The sequence below is a fragment of the Electrona antarctica genome, assembly GCF_951216825.1.
Source record: "Electrona antarctica genome assembly, chromosome: 1".
Lineage (NCBI taxonomy): Eukaryota > Metazoa > Chordata > Actinopteri > Myctophiformes > Myctophidae > Electrona > Electrona antarctica.
The window spans coordinates 43,458,803-43,484,169 of NC_136806.1; the positions used below are offsets into that span (position 1 = coordinate 43,458,803).

The 25,367-nt window shown below is 41.9% G+C and overlaps 1 protein-coding gene across 1 annotated transcript in view; it reads right to left on the minus strand.

The window, feature by feature from the left end:
* Positions 1–16,673, minus strand: part of LOC306923713 (teneurin-3) — a gene marked incomplete at both ends in the record, with an annotated part of 232,390 nt that extends 215,717 nt beyond the window's left edge. Inside the window, 2 exons of the mRNA XM_079501976.1 lie at positions 12,797–13,069; positions 16,412–16,673. Coding sequence (XP_079358102.1) covers positions 12,797–13,069; positions 16,412–16,673 — 535 coding nt within the window. The remainder of the gene's footprint in view (positions 1–12,796; positions 13,070–16,411) is intronic.
* Between the last annotated feature and the right edge of the window lie 8,694 nt (positions 16,674–25,367).

Below are 25,367 nucleotides of genomic sequence, written 5' to 3' on the forward strand. Positions count from 1 at the left end.
TACAAACCCACAGGTCTGTGCTGGGTACAGACACAATTTGGGAGTAATTCATAAAAAACCTAACTGGTGTGGACCTAACATTAGCAGAATGTGACAGGTTGTATGTGAATTTTGGCAGACAGCTGCTCCCCTCTTCCCGGTACTGCGTAGCAGCACTGAATAATCTTTTAGTGGTATGGAGTACCGGATCGTACTGGCCCACTTTCACCCCAGAAGTGAACAGCCTGGCAGAAGTGGATGATTGCGAAAAACAATGGCTCTACGAAAAACACGTCCACTCTCGTTTGCAGTTTGATGAGGCCAGAGTCAGGAAACCAGACCATTTTTCTTCCTACATAACGAGAGAACAACGGGGGTACTGTTTCCTCAGCATCAAAACACACCACAGATGGCCAGTCCTTTTGACCCAAAGAAAATGCAAAAACAAAAACTGAAAACTCTCTGATGTTAATCATCCTGTTGGTGTTTTGGGCTGCTGCCATATTGAATTATGAAAGTGGTGAGGGAGTACTGTCTGGGGTAATCAATAGGCTGATTCCATTGTGCCAAATACGCAGTACAGATCCTGAGAGATGTGAGTTTAACAGATGGTGTGATACCTTTGTCAGTATGTCAACGTGTGTGTGAGTGTTTGTAAATGTCTACCGTCGTGCTTGCATGTTCTAATCTTGGAAAGATAAGGGGTAAGAAAAAAGTGGAGGAGTGAGTGTTTGTGTGTGTGTGTGTGTGTGTGTGTGTGTGTGTGTGTGTGTGTGTGTGTGTGTGTGTGTGTGTGTGTGTGAGTGAGGGTGTGTGAGCATGTGTGAGCATGTGTGTGCGTGCGTGCGTGGGTGCGTGCGTTTGCGTGCGTGTGTGTGAGAGAGTGAGTGAGTGAGAAAGAGCGCAAGCACAGGAAGCAGCATGTTAAAGTCTGTGTGCTTTCATCCTCCCACCTAGAACACACCGTTGTTGCTTCTCCGTGGCTTTAATTAACCTTCTGCTAACATCAGTGCACAAAGTAAATCTGTGAGCAGTGCCAAGCCATAAAAATGAGTAAAACTCATTTGTATCTGGAGAAAAGCAAGGTATTTTTCTTATTATGAATTGCTGTACACAGTCTGTGACATTAAGGCTTTCTTCAGACTGAACGCAAATCTGATTAGTTTCACAAATACAATCTACGGGACTGACTTCCACACACTACTTGCAAATGGTCGACCTACTGTATATGCCGATGCAATAAAAATAAAACAGATTCACTCAAATATCGTAATTTTTATTGCCATTAATTTTAAAATCGATTTTAAAGTTCAGAATTATTATTATTATTATTATTATTATTATTATTAAATTGTAATGGTTTATATTGTTTATAATTGTTTTTAAATGTTCTACTATTAAAAAAAGCTAAGTAACTTGGGGGGGGGGGAACACAAAGAATTGTGATATCCGATCAATCATTGAATCGCAGAATTGCAATATAAAATACAGTATATAATAATATAAATCAAGCACCCTAGGTATCGATATCGTATTGGGAGGTACGTGAATCGTCCCACCCCTAAATCACACCACATTGTGAGCTTGTAGATTGTATTTTCACACACATGCACACGCACACACACACAATCTAAACACATACCTGTACATCAGCATAGAGACAGTGTAGTGCCACGGTAATCATAGGATCATAGGTAAACCTATAGCATCAATCGTAACAGTATAATATGAAAAATAAACACTATACTGTGTACATTCATTGAAACTATACAAAGTATAGGATGCCAGGTCAACAAATGGATCTGGCATCTGTCAAAAATATCTTGCCATCTAAAAATGTAGTCTGGCAGTCCACAGGCTAGTGCGAAATTTGGTATATAGTTTTTATTGGCATAAAATATTGTCGATTGTCTAGACATTAGAGGTGTAATGATACAGCGATACGATACGTATCACGATACATGGTTGACGATACAATACATGGATGATATTGGTTCATTATGGCGATATGATACAATTCAATGATTTAAAATCGATACAGTAACTATTTAGCAAAGACATGAAATCTGTGTGAAACATGTGGATAGAGCAGTTTTTCTTAAGGGAAACATTTATTATTATGGATATAAAGTAAACACAGTATTTCTCTGCCAAATACATGGACATTATATGTGAAGACATATGGACAAACCTGCACCTTGACATTCACATATTTATCGAAAGACCATGTGTGGAATGGAAAAGTAATTAAACACATTTCTTTCTTCTTAAAAGTGCTTAGTATTGATTCAATCGTTTTTAAAAAAAATCTTTTTCATTGCAAAACGATTCAATACTGATTATTTGCATTACAAACGAGTATTTGTATCATATACGATATGATACAAAGTGTAGCTTAAATTATTGAAATTAAAATAGATGCAGATTTTCGATGCAGTTACTATATCGTTACACCCCTAATATACACATTCATGAATCCACTTGCTGACCGGCTGTCAGCATTGAGCAAAAGTTTGAATTGAGGTTTATATGTGACCATACCATTAACATCCTATATAAGGAAATTAATTTCATTATGCTTTAAGTAGCATGTGACATGTCAATTGTCAAAATTTCTCACAGCTCTCTCAGCAAGTGGATTCATGGATGTATGTATATAGACAATATTTTAGGCCAATAAAAAAGACAATATATATATACCAAATTTCCCACTCCACAACCCCGGCTGCCGGACTATTAAGACTGCATGGTCAAGTGCTACGGGCTAAGGTGGAGTCTGAAGAGGTGAGTCTTCAGATTATGGCAGAAAATCAGGAGTTAGTCTACAGTTCTGACTGCAATGGGTAGTTTATTCCACAGTGTGGGAGCCAGAAGGGAGGAGAAATGTCTGGGATGTGTGGAGCGTTGTTTCGGATATTTTAGGGAACGTTCTGACACCTTCCCTGTGTTAGATGATCTGAGTGTGGGGGAGGGCCTGTAGGGTTGGATCAGGCTTTGAAGATTTGGGGGTGCCATACCTCTGGTGGCTTTGTAGGCCAACATCAGTGTTTTGTACTCTGTAGAGGCAGTAACTGGGAGCCAATAGAGGGAGCAGAGAAGGGGAAGGAGACACATGTGGCTTGCACGCACGCGCGCACGCACGCACGCACGCACGCACGCACGCTATATCCTCCAAGGTGGATATAGCTATGCTGGATAGTCTGATCCGAGGTTACTCCGTGGTGGGAAATAAATTAATAATACAAGTAGCCTACGGTATGATACAAGAGAACTGTAACTTAAAACTTTTATTTTTGTAAAAGAGGCAAACTAATATTGTTTATGCCGTTTCCTTTGATGGAATAATGTGTGTTCTAATTCTAAATAAAGTATTTGTGATGATTATTGTGTAATTTATTTGTATACAGTGTAAACTTGAAACATTATTGTACTGTAAAAAGGTCTCCTTTCCCTTCATCTTTATCCTTTTTAGTATAATGGTATTAGTTTACTATAATTAGATAATACACATTGTGTGTGTACACAATATTAGTTTGCCTCATCTACAAAAAAACGTAACCTTAGCCTTGTAACAAGTTAGTTACAAGGCTGCATTCTGTCGCGCGTGCCAAAAGTTAGTTACAAGGCTGCATTCTGTCGCGCGTGCCAAAAGTTAGTTACAAGGCTGCATTCTGTCGCGCGTGCCAAGCTGTCATTCTCTTGTATTATTTCTCACCACGGAGTAACCTCGCATCTCAGAGGACAGTCAAGACGGGCAGTGTCCGTATAGGCCAATCAGAGGCAGGCGGGGCGTTACCATGCCTATGCTCGGACACAAACAATATATACGCCATGCACGCGCGCGCTATTCCCTGGGAAGCCTTCCAACCTAACGATGTGCGCTGCCTTAACTAAGGATGGCAGGTGTAGTGAGAGTGGCTTCAGCAGACCTAGGGTCTGCCCTCCCTGCCTCCCACAGAGATCTGTCACACACTACTGCACCACTGTAGCTACAAGTACAAGTCCTTAACACGTCCTGCAGAAAACTCTTTCACACCCTGTTAGGAATCAACTAAAGTGGGCCAGACTGTGTTTCTATTTCATACAGTCATTCATGTTTTATGAGGGGTATCATATTGATTCTGGGAGTCAACACAGTCAACCGCTAAGGGAAGTGCAGAGTCTCAATTCACCGGTGAGTTCACGCAACACCACAGAGTAACAATCAGAATTGGACTTAAAGGACAAGTCCATATTCACAGTACAGCGCCCCCTTGTGTTAAACAGCTGTTCCATGTTTGGCTGCATTTAGATACTGTATATAGTAAGACTCCTGTTTGTTCAAGTATTGGTGGACAGCTATTAATCACTCTATATGCAGTTACTGGATGAGTCCAGCTCCACCTGATGGCTCGAGGTAATGGACTTTTACTTTAGCATTTTTCAGCCTTTTTTTATAGCGACAGTGGAGAGAGAGAAATGGTAGGAGAGAGAGATGGAGAAGGACATGCAGAAAAGATTAGAACACAAGGCCCTACTCTGGGTGGTTCAGCCAGATGACTGAACCTTAATGAAATATGCTCATTAATGAAATATGCTCATCTCTACCAGATGAGCCACCATTGTCTACATTTTTCGACTCTAAACAGACTTAACAGTGCCTAGTTTTCACTAACCTTTGAAGAGCCACTGCACCGACTTGATCGTTGCTTGTCATGAAAATCTATTTTAAAATGGTGTAATCCCTCAGGCGCGTCGCTAAGGGTACGCGCAATACGCATAATGCGTAGGGCAACACGTCGCCAGGGGCAACACAATGAGCGGCAGAAAACCCCCTTTTTCTTATTTTCACGTGTTCCTCCTGCAACGCTACTTGCGTAAGTTGCGTGGCTCCACTACACCACGGTGCTCTGCTCTGCTCTCAGCTGTAGTTGCCCCTCCCTCTCTCTCCCGTCTCCACCGTCTGGTAGTAGCAGAGTCACGTGTGTACTGTCAACATTATTTTGTTTTGAAACAAAAGCGCATCCCCGCCGGTTACAAGAGAAGGAAATAAAATGAAGGAAACAGACGTTTAGAGAGGCTCCAGCATGATGCATCACTTGCAAATGTGCAGGTATGTTGATGTGTTCAGACAGACAGTGACAGACAGTGTCGTCGTTAAGCAGCTCAACCCACAGGTGACAGGAGTGACGCTGTGGGTGCAACCAGAAGATAGTTGTGAGTAGGGCAACAAAAACATCAGATACAGCCCTGTAATCACTTGTCGTAGTGTTGAAAAAATATTCCAAAGTGGCGATCACAACAACAGAGCGGAGAAGGAACGCCTGTGCTGCGCGGCACCGCTGACATTGCAATGCATGGTGCCTCAATTTCCCAGAACCCTTTGCATGCCAGTGCGATGGATGTTTTTGTGATGACGTCATCAAAACGCGTCACCTATCCCACTGTGTCCGATGGAAACCCTGTATGTCTTAAAACTTCTTAAAAACGCGAATTAAACAATGAAAACATAACTTGTGTATCCCGTTATTGGGAGGGAAGCTGTTCTACAGTCAATTTGTTCTACAGTCAATTAACTCGTTAATCGTGTTAGGGAGGGGAAGTGTTTTAATTACTTAATTAATAATAGGAACTGAGGCCAATAAGAGTGCTGAAGGAAAGATACTTCTCGTGTGTGAATGTAAATGCAACCCATGCATTGTACAGTAGTGTTTATGTACAGTAGTGTGTAACAGACAGAGGTATAGGCTTCCATAACTTTGGTGACATTGTGATTTGTTGATCTGGTTTCATGATAATATTTCTGTGACTGCATTTCAACATCACAACAACATCATCTATCAGGAAACAAGGATGTGTGCCGTGTTTGTAACACTAACTAATGTAGCAATACAGACCAAAATTAATCATGTAGAACAGTTAGCCACTGACTATGCTATTAAATTAATCTCCTGCAGATGAGAAAGAATTGACTCAATGTAGACACCCTGAAGTAATGTGTGAAATGTTCAGCTTTGAGCTTCTTACATTATTATGGATGATTGGATTACATCACTTCTCCTTCATCTCTGCTTCAGTTTGAAGTTTATGAAAACAGAAAATGAACACCCCATGGCAGGAACAGGCTATGGGTCGTGTGATGTCACAGCCTAGTGCTTGTAATATACAAAAGTCTTAGAACATTTTGATCAGCACTCGTATATTCATTCTCCAGCATTATTATTATTAGTTTTCATAACCACTTTCCAACTTGTGTCCATGTTTTGGGTATGTCAAAAAAGTTAAATAAATAAAATAGTGAAAATAACCAATTTACAACCTCACAAAATTGTGACGCAGTGTGAGCTTGTAGATCAGTTATTGTCTCCACCAGGCCGAAGGCATGGGGAGAGAGTATGTTTTGCACTCCGTCCGTCCGTCCGTCCGTCCGTCCGTCCGTCCGTGTGTCCGTGTGTGTGTGTCCGTCCGTCCTTCCGTCTGTGAACAGCTAATCTCCGGCACCTTTAACCCGGTCGATGCCAAACTTTGCACACACACTCCCTGGATGCCAACGATGAACCAGAATTTCCAGAACGGCCGGTTATAGCGCCACCAGGAGGCCGCTTTGTGCAAAACAAGTTTTTGGACAGTACACCTACAGATTTTGTCCAAACATCACGCAAATTGGTACAGTCTCTCTAGAGCCATTCAACGAAACGGGTCTTTCAGATTTCTCAGACTCCATCCTGATTGGCTAAGATTGTCTTCCAAAGTTCGCAGGAGTGCTCAGTTTCAAACAAAATGCTGCAAATCATGAACACATCGTGTGATTTCCGTGAAATTGTGCACGCACATTCCCACTAGGCCGAGGAAGAAATGCCACATGAACATTTTCAACTCAGCCTCATGGTGGCGCTATAACTGGCCGAAAAGTGTTTTTACCTCTAACTGCACGGATCTGTGGATAACTTTGTATGCCAACTCCCTAGAGGCCAAGGAAAAACCTTTGCCTGGAATTTTTCACATCTGCTCTTTATAGCGCCACCAGGAGGCCGACATATGTAAAACACATTTTCTAATATTACTCCTTCAGATTTTATCCAAATTTTACGCAAATCGGTACACATGCACTTCATAGATGTGATCAAGACGGGTGATTGTTTGATTTCTCATAATCCACCCTCATTGGCTACGATTGGCTTCTAAACTTTTCAGGAGTAGCCCGGTTTGTACCCGTTTTGTACAAATCGCCACAACTACTCAACGCAGCGTCCGATTGTGGTGAAACTGTGCATGCATATTCACACTTGGCTTTGGAAGAAATGCCACTTGACAGTTTTCAAATCAGCCTCATGTTGGCGCTACAACAGGCCAAGCCGCGTCACACACACACACACGTTTATATTGCTCCTAAACATTTTGCCAAACATCACACACACTCCTATCCTCCTGGTGGAGACCTGTGGCCAGAAGGGCACTTTTTCTAGTTTGCAATACTTTTGCACAAGACTGTAGTATAACAATTTGTTTTGTATTGTTAGTTTAAATTGCAGTATAAATTGTACAGGTGCACAAACAGTAAATGTTGTTCAAGGCTGGAGAAGCAACAAGGTGGTCCATCTAGGAAACCAAATAAAAAACAACCAGAATCAATCAAATTCTGAAAACATTGGACTAAAGGTAAAAGATGATGTTCAAAGAAGTGCCTCTCAGGCACGATGCAGTTTTCAGTTCAATATGTTCTCACCAGCAAGCCTGTAGTATCCAATAAACTTAAAAATCACTCTACCACAGAGTTTTCTGTCGAGTAAAGTTACACACCAAAACCCCGAACCTTTTGGTCCTGTACACAAGTCCCATCAGTTTTGGGACTTTTCCCTCAATATTGATGGTTCCACCGTTACCCCCTCCACCAAGTCCATAACCTTGGAGTCATCCTTGACCTAGTCCCGCATAGCCAGTGAGCAATCAGTGATCTCCGCCTTTCGACTATCTGGGGAAATTGTAATTGAAATCTAAATTCAATGCTGCGTCTAGAAGAGTGAAGAAAACCTCCACTAACAAACACATGCCGAACTACTTCGGAAACCAACCCTGTTACTGTCCAAATATGAAGGATATTGCCCTAGTCTTTGCATTGGTTCCGCAATGCAGTTTGTTCTACGAATGTTGTTGCACCAGATGCATCAGTGTACCAGATGTATTGGTAGGCAGCGATCTCTCCTTCTTTCCCCAAGTTAACCAGATCACCAAAACACAAAACAAAACATTGTTGCAGAAAGTGCCAGAAACACTCATTCATGCTTTCATCACATCAACAGTGATAAACATGATCACTGCAACAGCTTCCTTTACACCACCACCACTAGAGTCCTCTAGTCTACACTACAGTAGGCTACTGTACACTTGTACAGTGTACAAAAATCTGCTTCCCGCATGCTGACAAGTACGCGCTCCAGAAACCACATCATACCATTCCACCATGAGTTTCAGAGGCTCACAGTCAATCACAGAATACATTTAAAGACCTGAGGCCGATTCTCATATAATGTTTTGTAAATCGGTTTTCTGAAAAACCTTTGTTTCTATATCAGTGGTTCTCAAACCTTTTCATGTCAAGGACCACCATCTCAAAATATTTTGTTCCAGGGAACCCCAGAATCAAGCTTATTTTCTTTTTAGGTTTTCTGAGCTCAATTGCACCCAAAACAACTGAACTTTTAAGTAGATTTTCTGTGGTCTGGGGTTTTCTGGCTCAAATAAGTGCTCTGATTTACCTGTGGACTGTGAGGTCCACAAATAATCCCATATATGACATAGGAATTTGCCAGCAGATGTCACTGTTGATGCCTGTTTGCCTGTTTTCATTGCAGCTCAAAAAGGCTTCAGAACACAGAGAAAATGCCAGACCACAGACCAAGTTCAGGTGGTGTGGGTGTAATTGAGGTCATAAAACCTAAAAGAAAAACAAAAAAGAAATGAAAATTAATAGCATGAAAACTTTAAGAAATTATTAAAAAAATTAAACATTTCTACGTTTTTTTTTTTTTTTTTAAATAGCCGAAAAGCTAAGCTAAGTATAAAATTATGGTTAAAGTGGTTACACAGATGCTTTCCTGGTTTTAACGGGTTAAAATACTACTCAGTAGTCACTCACCACCTCAACAACCTAGCTCCACCCACCTACCTACATATCCCTCCTCCTCCACCACCATTGCCTCTCCTGATCCCACAGTTCCGGTGATGCTAACCTCCTGCAAATCCCCCAGGACCAAAGTGCTGAACCTGGGGTGATATAGGGCTTTCTCTGTTGCAGCCCCCTCTCTGGGGAACTGACTTCAGTTCCAACCCACTTCAAAGCAGCCCCCACCCTCTGTTCTTTTAAACCCACGCTCAAAACCCAGGACTTCAGACATGCCTTTCCTGGCTAATGCCCCCTTTTCCGATGATTAACTGTTAAAAGAAATTCTAAATGAATCATAATAAAAAAGTACATAGTATATATATACATACATAACACATATATATATACACCGGTGTGTGTGTGTGTGTGTGTGTGTGTGCGTGCGTGCGTGCGTGCGTGCGTGCGTGCGTGCGTGCGTGCGTGTTACTAATTGAAAAACTGAATGAAGAACAGACAATACTCTAAATTAATCATTTGATTTTTGTTTTTGTTCATCAACATGTCAAAATATATGTCAATATCGAGGGATTGTTGTGTTGCTTGCTACTCTTAACGTTGAAGCAACATAGAGCGTCGCAGTCCCGCCCCCTTTCATAACGACGAGGGCCCAGGAAATAACTCCCCATTCAATTTCCTCTTGGACGTTTCAAAAAGTATTTATTTAGAGACGTTTACGCCGCGGACAAAGCCAACTCTTGTTGTGACAAATCATTTTTTTCTTCTTACTAATTACACAATAACACATTGTGTTTATTGTCATGATTTGTCACAACAACAGTTGGCTTTGTCCGTGGCGTAAACGCCTTTAAATAAATACTTTTTGAAACCTATATGGGGAAAATGAACGGGGAATTATTTCCTGGGCCCTTGTCGGGGGCGGGACTGTGATGCTCTATATTGAATGGAGTACACATTTAAACATGATGACACCTTACCAAAATAATGTAAGTAACCTTTGAAAAATTGTATGTGGATAGTGTGTAACAAAAAGGCAATTCTAACTAAATTGATCATCTATATATTTTAAATCAAGTATAATATGATATGATATGATAACACAAATAAATGTTTTTTATCACCAGTGATCCAGGTACCCCAAAACAGAATCAGTATGGATAACAAAAGTTGCCATCTCATATTCTGATCTTTTTTCTTTGATCAGGGAAGGTTAACAACATCAGCTCTGAGACAGAGCCACGACTCCACTTCTTGTCCGTGTTGAGTGCTCCCTGGAACGAGGCAAATTAGAATGAAATATTGAGTTCATTTATGAATAAGTGGGGCTGAACGCCCCTCTGTCTGGGCTTCAGCATGCATATTTAGTTGATGGAAACCATTGGACGGGTCATTTTCTCTTTAGCTGCTTCATTAAATAGTGAAAGTCAAAAGTGCAATGTCTCATGATGTCCGAAAAACCCCAAACGAGAGCAAGATCTACAGCCGAGGAACAGAGCTTTTAAAATCTGCATGAATATGAAGAAATTAATATGCCAAAAATAGATGAAGAACCACTGCACCTCCCCATCTCTCTGCAGGCAACATGTAAAAGAACTGGTGTATTGTATAAAATAATAATAATCCAACATAGAAAAGAGGAAAGGTTTCTCCTTTTTTTTACGTCAAGCGGTAGAGAGACGACCTGAGATGAAAGGAGTTTAGTGCTCTCATCATTAACACAGCAGAGGCACTGGAGAGCTAGATAAAACTCACAGCAGGTCGTTGTACTAACCACAGCCAATCAGTGGCAGCCCTCCAGAGATCTGCACACGCACTCCAAAGACACCACACGGGGGGGGTCAGAGAGAGAGAGAGATTGCAATATTGCAAAAGGCATTGCAAAATTGCAATGTGGCTGACACAGCTCTGTTTACACATTTCTTTATTCTTTTTAATTGTACATACATTTCTTAATTTTGACTGTTTCATTTCACACTTGCTTTGGCATTATGTAAATAATGTGCAGTATGTTTCTCATGCCAATAAAGCCCCCGCTTTGAAGGAATTGAACTGAGAGAGAGGATGCTCAGGGTGGGACAATGTCAGGTTTCTGTCTGCTCCAACTGTAAAGTGTCTTGAGACATCTTGTTGTGATTTGGCACTTAATTACAATTGAATTGAATCTAAGAGAGAGAGAGAGAGAGAGAGAGAGAGAGAGGCCTTCCAAAGCAGACATTAGGCTGCCTCGAAAACAGAACTGAAACCGATTGGGTTTTGTGCTCGGCAGGTACAGAAGCTATGACAAGAGGTGAGAGCTAAGGAGGTCTGGGACTGTGTGTTCACCAGTGGTCTGTTGTTCTCTGCCTTAGTGCCATTAGAATGCATTCAGGGCTAATGGAAAGGCCAGATAGTGGGACAGGAATGCTGGCTTGAATTCTGAATAGGTAAAATAGCTCAATTCAGTCTCTCTAGAGACAAGCTCACTATGATGAAGGTCACTATTAGAAAAAGATATTCTCTCTAGAGACAGGCTGCAGCCAACAGTGGTAAGAAAAAAAGATAGATAGCATGTAAACTCAATAAATGTTCCACTGTGTGCTATCTGGCCAAGTAATTGGAATCTCCAACAATTATCTTAACTGCTGCTCATTATTTTTAAGCCCATTGGTGGAAATAATTATACTTTTACAATGATAAATGTGATGGCAAATATAGAAGACTGTAATGAATTGATTAAACAGTGTGGGTAAAATGTCAGAATAAATATCAGCCTTTACAAAGCTATTAAAAAACAAAATAATATCAGAGGCAAAAAGATTAAAAACAGCCTGGGTGTGGGTCTAAGCACAATCCATAGACAACACAAATACAGAGATTTGTTTTAAATCCAATACTTTTACCAACTGTAAAATGTCCTCAAAAGCCTACATACCTTACATAAAACAAGGTTTCCGCCTGACAGCAATAATATTTGTCTGATTTAATGTATCAGAAATCTCCCTTATTCCACAGGACAATCTCTGATCCTGTGCCTCAGGTTTGTAATACATGGTAAATGGATTTCTGCATTTATATAGCGCCTTTATCCAAAGCTCCTTATGTGCTTTACATTCACACAGTGATGGCAGAGGCAACCATGCAAGCCACTAATCTGCTCATCGAGAGCAGTTAGGGGTTCAGTGTCTTGCTCAAGGACACTTTGACACAAGCTGGGGATTGAACCAGGAAGACCAGATAGACGCTCTAACTCCTGAGCCACTGCCGCAGGATGCAATTTGCACTTCAAACCGTTCAACCCATCTAATCAGCCATTGTGAAATAACAGCTAGACCCCAGCTGCAGAAAAAGCAGAATCTCAGACTTAAGGCATACAAAGCTTACTTTGATTACATGCTGGCTCATGAAACTTTATCAAATCTCTGTCCTTTCCCCCATGGAGAGGGCCAGGTGACTTGCAAATCACTCAACTGGAAGACCAGGCTCTTTCACGCACACTGCTATGAGGGAACATGCCTTTGATCCGCAAAGGGCGTGCTGCTCCTCCGTCACCACGACCACCAATCACAATCCTAGTTACATCCGCCAATCAGGAATGAGATGCCTTTAATTCAGCCCCAACAACCACCAGTGTTCAGGGGGCATTGCTGCCTCTTTTCCCTCGACACTCTGAGAACAGATCGAGGAAAGTGTCGCGTAGGAACAAGCACATAAAGAAGTATGAACCTGCGTCTGACTTACCGATCTCTGTGTCCGATTTGTCCATCTCCGTGTCGGTGAGGGTCAGGGCTGAGTTTGAGCGGCTGGACAGGCAGGAGCTCTGTCCTGACTTCACCCCCCGCCCCCAGAGGGACATGGTATGTTCCGGCGAGGCAGGCTCATGGTTTTCTGAGGAGACGGGTCCCCTGGAGTAACTGCCGAGGGGGTGCGAGAGGCCCGTCTCGGGGCAAAGAGCCAAAGCCCTCCTGGCGGAAGGCTCGCAGACCCCCAGCTGCCTCAGCGAAAATGTCTGGCCTGCATAAGCAAAACAGTAAAGTTAACAGACCAAGGAGACAACAGAGTTTAATGGATAAAACCACAGTTAGCAGAAGAAAGTTAAACTTGGAGGTGGGGAGTTGGTTGAATTAACATGCAGTGTTAAAGGACCACCTCACCACCAGTGACAACATCGTTAGGCAAGGTTTTTTTAAAACAAGATTATTTGTTACTGTATATATTTAGATTTTCATTATCGTGAGATCGATTCCATTTTAGCATTGCAACTTTTCAGGAATAGAAAGCCTGCAGTTTCTATTAGCTTGGATTCCCCATCGATGATGTCACTTTCTTCCTGGAAATAAAAATGTCTGGGTTTCCGAGGCTACTGGTGGACTGAACTGCCCACGGCCCTCCTATGAGACCCAGACTGAGAAGATTTATCTTTTTGCTTTTGTACCATGATCATTAGTGATGAAGATAGGTTGAAAAGTGGTGAAGTGGTCCTTTAATACAGTAAGTCAAGTCAACAACATGCTTAGTAGTTATTTTATTTTGAATTGCATTATAACATTTTTGTCCTTTGGGACTCTATTTTGATTTAGTGTTTGTCTTGTGTTAGTGTAATGTCTCTGTCTTGTTGAACACTTTTCAGCTTCAGTGCACTATACTACTGTATTGACCAATGCTACTGTACTGCCTTTTGCGTCTATTTTGAAAATAATACTAAAGAAAAACAAAATGTCAACATGTGTTGTGGATCTTGTAAGAATGAAGACTTTTGATGTAATAATAAAAACAAAAAACTAAGATTTTAAATGAATATAAATAGTGTCAGTGTGTATGTTTTCATCAAATGGAAAATGTTTAGTGTTTAATGGTTACCATTAGTACTACGTTTTAGTAGGAACTACATACTCTGTAGGATACTGTTAAAGGTGTAGTGAAAGGGAAATGGTGGGCATTTTATTTTGAAGTTTCAGCTTGAAACGCCGGCTCTGACGTTTCTGAACCAATCAGAGCGTTGCATCCCTCCAGGCTATGGGGTTTTTTAAGTCTGTCACTTCCTCTCACGTGCAGTTTTGTTTGTAAACAAAGTGACAGAGAGACGTGGGGCAAAGCCAGGGGATTATTTCTATACAACCTATACACAAGTTATATACATATTTCAGCGTGATGATTAAGTTTAAAATGAGTAATACACTGTCTGGATGTCATCTTGAATGAGATTAAAAACGGAGTAGTTCTTTAATCAAAACCAGCTGTGTTGGAGGACAATGAAGCAATGGGAATCAAACTGGTGAGCTTCATTTTTATTGGCTTTTATTGTAATTAAAAAAATATGTTTATGGACTTTTGATATAAAAACACAAAAAAATCCATTGTTAGGTATGCCCATATGATGACCACGGATATGGTCTAAAAGTGTGAAAAATCATTCACTACACCTTTAATAATACATTTGATTTTAGAGTGAGAGAGAGAGAGAGAGAGAGAGAGAGAGAGAGAGAGAGAGAGAGAGAGAGAGAGAGAGAGAGAGAGAGAGAGAGAGAGAGAGAGAGAGAGAGAGAGAGAGAGAGAGAGAGAGAGAGAGAGAGTTAGTTAGTTATTGGGCAAGAGTCAAAGATCAAGCAAATGAGGGTAATAGTACATTTCAGGCGTGTTCAATAATATGAAATGAAGAGAAAAATGCTGTTTGTTTTGCAATATTGATATATTTTATATATAGGTTATTTGAGAATACATCATTGCACAATTCACATTCCAGTATTACTTGAGAAAGTAATATTGAAAAAGAAATATTGCCACCATATTTCATTAAATATTTAGAAGTGACTACTTCATATAATGTAACCATGACAACAGATGGAAGATGCAATAGATGGCTGTACAATGTACAGACAATTAACAGATAAAATCATTATCCTTTAACACACTCTTCAAACCCTATTTGATTTCCACCTCTAATGCATCTAATATAATCTTCACTGACAAAATAATCTTGATATAAAAAGTCTGCCTATCAAAACTGCTACTCGAAAGATTCATCTAATAATGATTCCTAGTGGAGTGAGTCATTTTCAATAAGTTGTAATATCAAATCAAGAGCATCAGGGGTTGGTCTGAAAATGTTTCAAATTAATCAATAAAGCCATTAAATTAAAAGTGCTGAAACATTCAAACCAAGAGCAAAGTATTAATTCAGAAATATGACACCGATACTGCTATCAATTAATTTGTGAAAATGTTAAAAATATGTTTTTATTAGAATATTTAACCCCACTCCACTATATTAAACCTCCACCGTTAATAAAACAGTACAATGAAAAAACATACACATAAATATGCATCACAAATTCAATGTACATGCAGCACTAGTCTAATAGATTATTTGGCATTTTAACATGGAGAGAAATGAATGCCTGTTCAGCGTTTTAATGAGAGCTGAAGAAAAACTAACATCCTTTCAACAACTTCATTATAATCCGATTAATTCTGAAGTAGGCACCAATTAACAGCATAGAAATCTATGGGAGATATGGATAGATTTCTAATTGCAATTTTATGAGCTGGGAGAGTGCCATAAAGAGTGCCATAAAACTCAATATACTGCCCAAACTTTTAAATGAAGGAAATGAGACGGAGATTCTAGCAGCTAATTAAAAGTATCCTGTTATTTACTGAGCACTGTTTTGTTATTATTTAAAAATGGTACTAGTCATGTGTGCTATTTTATTTTTGTTCAGATGTGCTCCACTTGTCCACTGTATGAAAACCCAGAGGAATGATTTAATTAGAAATGAGTGGTAAAATATCAGTTCAGACATTTTTATTTTCTATTTTATTGCAATGGTCAATTAAGGATTTGGAAACCCACAACCAGGCCGCCCCCTCAACCATGAAGAACTACTATGTTGCCCCTTAGTTAACTCATTTGTTGCATTTAATCTCACATCTCAACTTCAAACTAACTGTTAGCCTGAAGGTCTGTTCTTGTCGGCAAGCGACATTGTGCAACGTTGTATAGATACTAGAGTCCTCTAAAAAAAGATATGAAAGTGCTGATCCACTATAAATAAATACATAAATAAATAAGACTTCCGGGGTGGTGGCTCAGCCAGTTAGTGCACGACACCACATGCTCCTTTTCTTTTTTGCGTTTCTTTCCGTTTTGTTTTTTATTTTAAATGTCTTTTATTTATTTAATTCGTTTTTATTTATTTATAAAAATATCAGATAAAAATTGCAAAAATCTACAAGTTCACATCATGTCGCGTAGCAAAACGTTGCAGATCTTGAACTTGTAGATCGCATACAGGGCCTACGTTGTTATGAGACTTACTTAAAGCCTATCCCCTTGAGAGTGTGTCTCCTACTGACCTGGCCTTGCATACTCCTGGCTGTCCTTGTGAGTCATGTCGTTGACTCGGCCTCCGAACAGCATGCGTGTGGGGTCATGGTCGTACGCCTGAAGAGTTTCACTGGAGCTGTACGACTTCTGAGTGGGAACCCTGCAGCCGTCCTCGCGCTCCGCTGTCGAAGCCGTGTAACGACGCTCCCTCTCCCGCTCCCAGTCCCTCTCTCGCTCCCTCTGGGACTTGGACAGCGAGCAGAAGGGTCGCTGCTCCTTCACCTGTTCCATGCTGCCTGCATGCTGCGGCCCGCCCGCCCACCCGCCACCTGCCTTGCTTCTCTCTCCCGAGAGACACGCGCTGGATTCCTCCGTTGAATCGTCTTCCAGGCCTCTGCCGCTCGTCTGTCTGCCTCTCCTCTCCGCCTGTTTCACCTGGTCAATGGAAAGATAGAGAGACAGAGAGGGAGAGAGAGAGCAAGAGAGAATGGGGGATAACATTAATCCTTCCCATTCATCTTCAGAATGTCACCCCTAAACATCGCACCACCTCCTAAACCTCAATGTTCTCGTCCCTCTTAAATCTCTTTGACACACATTTCAAATATGTATTTATACCACACAGACACACAGACAGACCTAATATATTAAAAATATATATGTTTGCACTGTGGCATGATGTTGGTACTTTTTCAGTTTTTCATTAACCTAAGGATATGACATTATTTTTCTAGTCTAGACCAGGGGTTCTCAACGTTTTTTGCTGGGGACACCCGGAAATGCTTTGGCCGTGTCTCGCGACCCCCTCCCCGCCCCCCCCTCCCCACACCCAATACTACTATAGCCTTAATAATAGAGAAAATACATACTGAAACCAGATATAATCATTAAGGAAAGTTTATGCATGCACTATGTGTACTATGTGAACTCTCAATTTCCATTTTCCAGCCATTCAGTTGCAAAAAATTATAATAATAATTTGGCGACCCCCCCGAGGGGTCGCGACCCACGGGTTGAGAACCCCTGGTCTAGACAACCCGATGTGGTTAATGTAGGCTACACGGGGAAGCCGTGTATTTTTTTGCTTTCCCATTGTAAGCTGCTCTGGCAAACGGGTGAATAGGAAGTTAAGAACCGACTGGAATCCTGGACGATGTACCTCCTGTCACATTGAATTGATAATGAATCGCCTCACTCAAAATAATAATCGTGTCACGCCTGATGTAAATGCACCTCAACAACCAGGAAATGTGAAGAGAATGTGGAACTTTATGTAAACCATGCAGGTAAAAATCTATTTTTGCAGCTAATGTCTTAGTTACAACAACATACTAATAATTTAATTGTTTTAAAAAATATCGCTGTTTCCATTTGACAAAGGAGAGAGACAAGGTAGGGACTAGGGAGACAAGTGCCTTGGTGAGACTGTCAGAGGGAGGGAGTAGGGGGTTGCAAGTAGGCGGTAACAAAGTCTATGAGCTGTTGGGGGTGTCCACAGAAATGCTGATGTACAGTTAAATACAAGAAAGAAAAAGAAAAAAAAGGGAGGGTTATTAGTAAGAAATAGGCCTGTGAACTTTTTAATTGTTGCTCTATCTATATATCTATATCTATAGATATATAAAATTATAATTTTAATTAAAAATGTATAATTAAAATTGTATTTTCATTTTTCAACCATCCTCCCAAAACCCCATTGCAGAACCCCCCATTGTGTACATTGGCTGGCACGTAACGTGTGAAATGTACATGTCTCAGACTTTCATGTGGCCAGTCTGTGACTTCAGTCATCTATGATGGGCCTGATCTGAGCCCCATTGCTTTCTTCTAACTCTGGGATCGCACACTGGAACGCACACACGCACGCACATGCACACGCACACACACACACACACACACACAGCTAGCCGTGCCGTAAAAAAAAACAGAACAGTGGGAAGTTAAGTAGGTATGTGTGTGTGTGTGTGTGTGTGTGTGTGTGTGTGTGTGTGTGTGTGTGTGTGTGTGTGTGTGTGTGTGTGTGTGCGCGTGTGGATTGGGGGGAGGTGTAATCCATAAGGACCCCAAGAGCAATGTGGAACGAAACCCTAGTGAATTACTCAAGTGTTTATCGCGGATGTTTGTACTGAAACCTGACGAACACACACACATACACACAAACACACGAACACAAACACTTTCATTTCTCTCCTGGCTGAGCTATAAGCCTGGAGTAGCAGACTCCTTCTTTCCCCAAATGAAATCTACTTCATTTCACATCAAGCAGCACAACCTTCCAGTGAGGGCAGGCTCGCTGTGCTGCTGCATCCTAACGGCACTGCCACCCACACACACACACACACACACACACACACCAGAGAGCGGCAGAGGTTCCAGGGGTAATGATAAATATTGTCACGACTTTGTTAAACGTCTTTAACTCTCCTGATTTATTTTACATTCTCAGAATTGATGTATGTCATCGTATACCCGTTATGTTCCCAGATGCAATCAGTGCTGACCCTGACACGACCGCGCACACAGAAACAATCACAACTGCACACACACACACACACACACACACACACACACACACACACACACACACACACACACACACACACACACACACACACACACACACACACACACACACACACACACACACACACACACACACACACACACACACACACACACACACACACACACACACTTATTTTGGCCACAGGCCGTGACATAAAAACACACACACACACACACACACACACATACAACACCCCAACACATTGTGGACAGTAAACACTGTCCAGGCTGTCAGATTAATGCGCAGAATGAGCAAACACACTCCGAAGGATTTCTAGAGTACAGCCAGACCGATTTTTGGGTCCGATGCCGATTTGTCCTAGACCAGTGATTATCAACCTGTACAAAATAATTTTGGGGGGTCCCCAGAAGATTAGCTTAATGTGCACCATTGCTTTCTCACTCAACAGTAAACAAGCCAAGGGCCAAGGGTATCAGCACATTTCCAAAGTGATGATTTAAGGACCTTTATGACCTCTAAAATTAAAATAAATAAAACCATTACTGCGACAAAGGTAATCAACAAACTATACTATAAAAATGTGACAAACATTGGCAATACTGTCAAATATTACCTACAAATTGAGCAAAAAGGGTGAAAATAGCTACATGCTGTAAAATATGTTAAAAAAAAAACATTTGAAAAACAGATTTGAGTTTTTCACTTATCGAAAATTCTACAAATCTACAAGCTCACAACGCATGTGAGCCTCTAGATCTACTATTTATGACTTACATAGTACATACTGTATAATGACATGCCCAAAATAGAGATGCCAGCTTGAAAACGTCGGCAGGCTAATGCCGACAACCGAAAAAAGTTATTGGTAAAACCGATGTCTGGCCCTATTTTTTTGTAATTTGTTTATTCTTTACAGAGTGATCCCCACATAGCAGTTCACGATACAGGTCAGCAATACACATGACTATGTTCGGACTGGCAGCCCAAATTGGCCAATCCAGATCAGAATCAGATTGGTTTAATCCAAGCAGCTAAAAACACATGGAAATTGATTTTTGCTAATCGGATTTGAGCCACATTCCTAGATGCTTTGAAATGCGACTCAAATTCTCTGATTTCTAAAGACGTCACGTTTCTCAGACTGGAGTCCAGCGTCCGAGAGTCCAGACTCTGGACAGTAGGACACTGTCACTTCATTTATCCTGAAGTATTTTGAGAAACAAAATGGTCTTTGCCTGCAGTCTGAACAAAGCCTGTGTGTATTGGAGGAGATGTGGTCTACACTCTCCCCAAGGCCACCATGCAGGTTGGCAGCAACAGCAGCCGCAGTACACACAGGAAGAGATTGGCTAGGACTAAATCTGGGGGGAAAATGGGAGATGAAGAAAGTTAAAGTTGTTTTAAAAAAAAAGAAAACTGCAATGAAGAACTGTCACAAAGCAAGGTGAACTGCCGGGCACGATGACCGCTTTATAAGCACCTCTCTGAGCGGCACCCTGTGGCCCAGATGCCATCATTTTAACGGCTCATCAAAAATGTCCTCCTTGTACTGTAGATCAGGGGTTCCCAACCTTTATATTGTCACGGACCGGCTGTCAGTTCATAAAATGTTTGTGGACCGGCAAGGGGTGGGGGGGCAACGTTATCATGGAAGACAGTTGACTGGCCCTTAAATAGGCTACCCGCTGCTATATTATTATTATTAGATCACATCATAACGTTATATCATTGACCTAAATGGCGTTATATAAACAAAGTATGATTCATTTTTTTAAGGTTAGGCTTATGTCTCCTCGCGTACCAGTGGCACATGTCCCGCGGACCGGTTGGGAACCTCTGCTGTAGATGGACAGAGCACACAGGGACACCATGCGCACATTACAGTACGAGTTCACACGGGGCACGGTTATGGAAGCTTGCATTATACACAGCCTAGAGGTCCCGGCTGCAGTGAATTCAAATGTTTTCCCCTACACTTTGAAGTTAAGCAGGTAGTATAGATTAGGCCATTTCTGCACTAGGAGAAGACAGAGCTACATAAAATTCACCTCAAGTCATCCCAGTGAGATTTATGAGTTCCTGTACAGTCCAAACTGAGAGGGTGGATGCACATACGTTATGGGAACAGATGCAGAGCAACACATACGTTATGGGAACAGATGTTTGTCAAACCATGTGACTCCCATAGATCACCGAAGTCCTGACGTCACTCGCTCATGCCCTGGTTCACGGAAGTAATTTCTCTATGGAAAATAACATGGGGTCATCTTAAAATCGTCTTGGTCCAAAAATAAACAGACTGTCTCTGCGAAATTGTTGGGGAGGTGTCTCTGTATCATTTACGACCGTCAGTCAGTCATATTTCATGTAGTCTGTTTCTAGCGAAAATGTAACTAATTCAGCAGCAGTGACATTACCGTTTTCTCTCAGTTGCTTCTTCATATCCATATGAGTGAAACGGCCTGGACGATTTGCTTATTTTTCAATCACAGTTCTTCAATGAAGCGATCTAAAATCCCCCTATGGGGATTACAATGGAAATAAAAAAGTACATGAACCAGTAGACTTATCGCCCTCTACCGATATTGACGTCAGACTTCGGTGCTCTATTGGAATTGCATTGTGGCAGCCATTAATCACAGACGGAACACAGAACATTTGTTTGATACGTGTGTATAAGGCCTTAGAGTTCTTAGAATGTCTTTGACCGTCTGTCCTTGGCTTCAGAGTTCAGACGTGTTTAAATAACTTTAGCAGTGCGATGTTGTAACACTAAGCTGTAAAGTGTACAGAGATTCCTTAATCAGACCTGAGTCTGAGTGAGTGAGACAAAATGTTTGCACCACCTGTGTGCAGTGACATGCAATCATGCATCAATCAATCATGGTCCAGTGTAGCTACTGACAGACAGGGAACTTCAGAAAGTCATCATCACATCCATGTTTTACATTTTTGAGCGGTGCCTCTGCTCCATTACGGAGCTATGTGTGTCCCTATGTATGTGTACGCGTCCCCGTACGTACGCGTCCCAGCACGGAAAGCTGCAACACGATAACTCTGTCATTTCTCGACCATTTTGGACACGGGAAGGCTCACCGGAACCAGATGTTTTCATATTACACTCAAGAGTTACAGTAAATTATTATTAAACATCTGCATTACTTAATTTAAAAGAAGTCTACACAATTAGAGTGAATGTAGAAGAATTATTATTTTTGAGTGACGTCTTCCTGGTATCTCTCCTATGGTATCACATCAATACAGCATGAAATTGTGGACATTATGCGACAATAACAAAATATCTTTGGTTCTGCTAGGTTAAATCTCATAAAATGGTGGTCTGTGTCTCAAATGTCAAATAATGGACCTTGATATGAAAAGAGTTGAAAACCACTGCAGTGGATTCCCAACTTGTTCCCCTGCCAAGGTCAAGGACCCCTAAGTGGCCATAACCTCCGGCTGTGCCCCCCACCCTTGTGAACACAGGTGAACATTCAGTGGAAATCTATTTAGAATGGATCGCTGAAAAGAATAAGGGTATATGCGTTACAGTTGAGAGGTTTCAAAAATAGTGAAAATAGCTGATCTACAAGTCACACATTTTACATAAAATGACCTTATCACATTTCATGTTCCTCTCTGGTGGCCCATCGTTGAACACCACTGCAGTAGTGTACTTCAGGCGCTTCTAAAGCATATTCCTGCAGCCCTCTCTTTCTCTGTCACTCACTGTTCCCGCTGCCTTTGAATGGGGACATCCAGTCACCCATGACCGCTCTCCGGAAGAGTCGACGCCGCAAAATTAGTGTCACACAGGGGTCCATTGGTGAGCCAGTGAGGCGCGGAGATGGACGACGGTTCATGATGGAGGTAGCGAAGCACCACAACGACTCCCTGGCCGGCCGCTTCCACTACGTACGCCCCTGACACCTGATTACTGTGCTGCACCTCTGGACGCCTTTGAAGCAGAGACCATAAACCATCTGTATAATACTCTGAAGAAATGGTGTCCAAGTCAATTCACGCTGGACTTTGTTCTTGCACTTCTTTAGGGCAGTTGGGGGAGATTTCAAGGATCTAAGCTAGATTCATTCCTCTCCTGTTCTGACATATATCTTATTCATCAAAGAGGGGAGAGGTTCGGATGCCTGGAGGCTCGGCCAGTTAGAGAACGGACCACATGCTCCCGGTGGACCCGAGTTTGAGTCCGACTTCTGACCGCCATGTCCCGCATGCCTCCCATCTCAATATGACTTTGGTTTTCTGTCTCTCTACAGTCTACTATATCTAAAATATAGTATACATCAATAGAACAAGAATAAAGAATAAAGACTAGAAATTAAACCATGTACGTCGGAATCCACCTGACAACATTGTGACCCAATATGGATCTCGGACATCATGTTGCCAGCCTGAGACATCAGTCATCTATGACATATCTATGACATGAATTCATCCCGATCCAAGCACCATTGACGTTCAATATTTAATTAAAGTTAAAGGTATATTCAGTGATTTTTCTTAATTGAAATACCACTTATTTTTTTGTTTTGTTGTGATAATCCTCCCTACTATAGAGGGTGCTGACCATATAAGGAGTTCATCCCTGTCCCCAGTTAACCCATGGGGTAAAAAAAAACGTAGGTTTCGTTTTTGGCTAGGTGGCCCAACCTTCATCCAATCAGGAGAGAGAGGGGCCTTCCGCCAATCATGATCGAGCGGGGCGGGCCTTAGTGTGCCTGCTGTTGGCCTGTCGCGTATCCCCCCACTGTAGTGTGTGCATGTGCACATCTTGTTACCGCGCACAGGAAATTTGGCACCGATAGGTCCAAACACACACAGACAGACTGACTGACACACAGAGTGACACTCTTACAGATGGCTAGCCTCCTGTGGAGCCTGCCTTAAAAAAATGAAAAATTAAATAAAGGATGAAAACAAACCCAAAAAAAAGATAAAGGAAAGAGTTTCCAGCCTGCTGAAACAGCAATGTTAACGGAGAGTTACAGTCAACACATTCTGATGGCTAAGGATGTGACGGTTTTCGGTTCAACCGGTACGATCCGGTTTCATCTAGTAAACCGGATTAATTTATTTAAACCAACCGAACCGTATTTTTATGTTTACCGACGGAAGCGGCAGCAACGCTCGCGCCGGTGGTCAGGCTCACTGCTGGCTGCCTGCTGTAGCCTGCAGAGCGGCCAGGAGCCCAGCACACACACGAGGGGTCAGGTTTCAAGTGAATGGGGGCAGGGGGGTGGAGCTGGGTGGACCACGCAGTGTTTGTTTGTTTACAATAAAGTTTCAAATCAATAGTTGTAAGTTGTCACTGTACAATACTTTAAAACAGTTGTCATGTTGCACAGAATCATTTTGGGCTAGCCTGTAGAAAGCAACCCCTCTCCTGCCAAAGCAGCAGCCTGCAGTGCCCGCACCGCACTCCCCGCAGCATCATTGGTGTGGTAACTGCGTTAGCATTGCAACGCTAAGCTAAGCTAACAACACCAGCCATGGTGGTGGTGATGTTAGCGTAGCTTCTAGCTTGCTGCTGCTTGGCTGTTCAACTTCACTTCATCTCTGCCTGTATCTTATTTTGTTACCCTGACACCGGCGCTGCAAAAACAGACGGATCTACAAGCTCTCAACGCGTAGCGAACGGGGCTGCAAAACAGGCAGGACGCGACGCCTTGAGAGCTTGTGGGTCTGGCTTTTGTGCGACTCACAGTGAGCTGTTCTCACATTACTTTTATAAATTGGCATATCGCCCAACCTTAATGCACACATGCCTAAAATTGCTGATATTTGCGCCACCCTCGTTGAAAACAATGTATTTCAAACTCCAGCTTGACCCACTCCAGGCTGCATGAACAGCACTCGAGCGCTCAGTTTTCTGCCCCCCTCAATGTCCCAAATCTGTGATACTTATGAAAATTCACCAGCTTTTCTGCACAGCGCAGCGGTAGCTTTGCTTTGCAAGTGACAGCGAGACGAGAGTAACACAGCATGTCGACCGTAGCAATGAATGGAGAGACCTCCTTGAAATTATTAAATCCATTATTGGCCTGGAGAAAGTTACAGCCGCGCCGCCGCCTCCTCCTCCTCCTCCTCCTCCCTGACACAAGCTAGCCATGTGCTGCTATCTGTGTTTTGTTTACCCAGTGACAGGGTCTGAGAGGGTTTTCTCGTCAGCGAAAAGTCAAGCGGCCAGTGGCTTTATACAGTAACAGTAGGTATAGTTGCTCACATCTGGACTGGACACTGCAGCAATATGTTTTGGACACGATACAGTTTGTATTGTAAGAAAAAGTACAGTTTAATACAAATACAATGCTTAAAGAATTGAGCCCAAGAAGGCAAGAAAAACACTATGGCTTGTTTCCATTTGTGTGAGCATTGAAAAATAAAGACAAATGTGTGAAATCTCAAGCTGTCACTCTGTTGTCCAAATGATGGTCTTT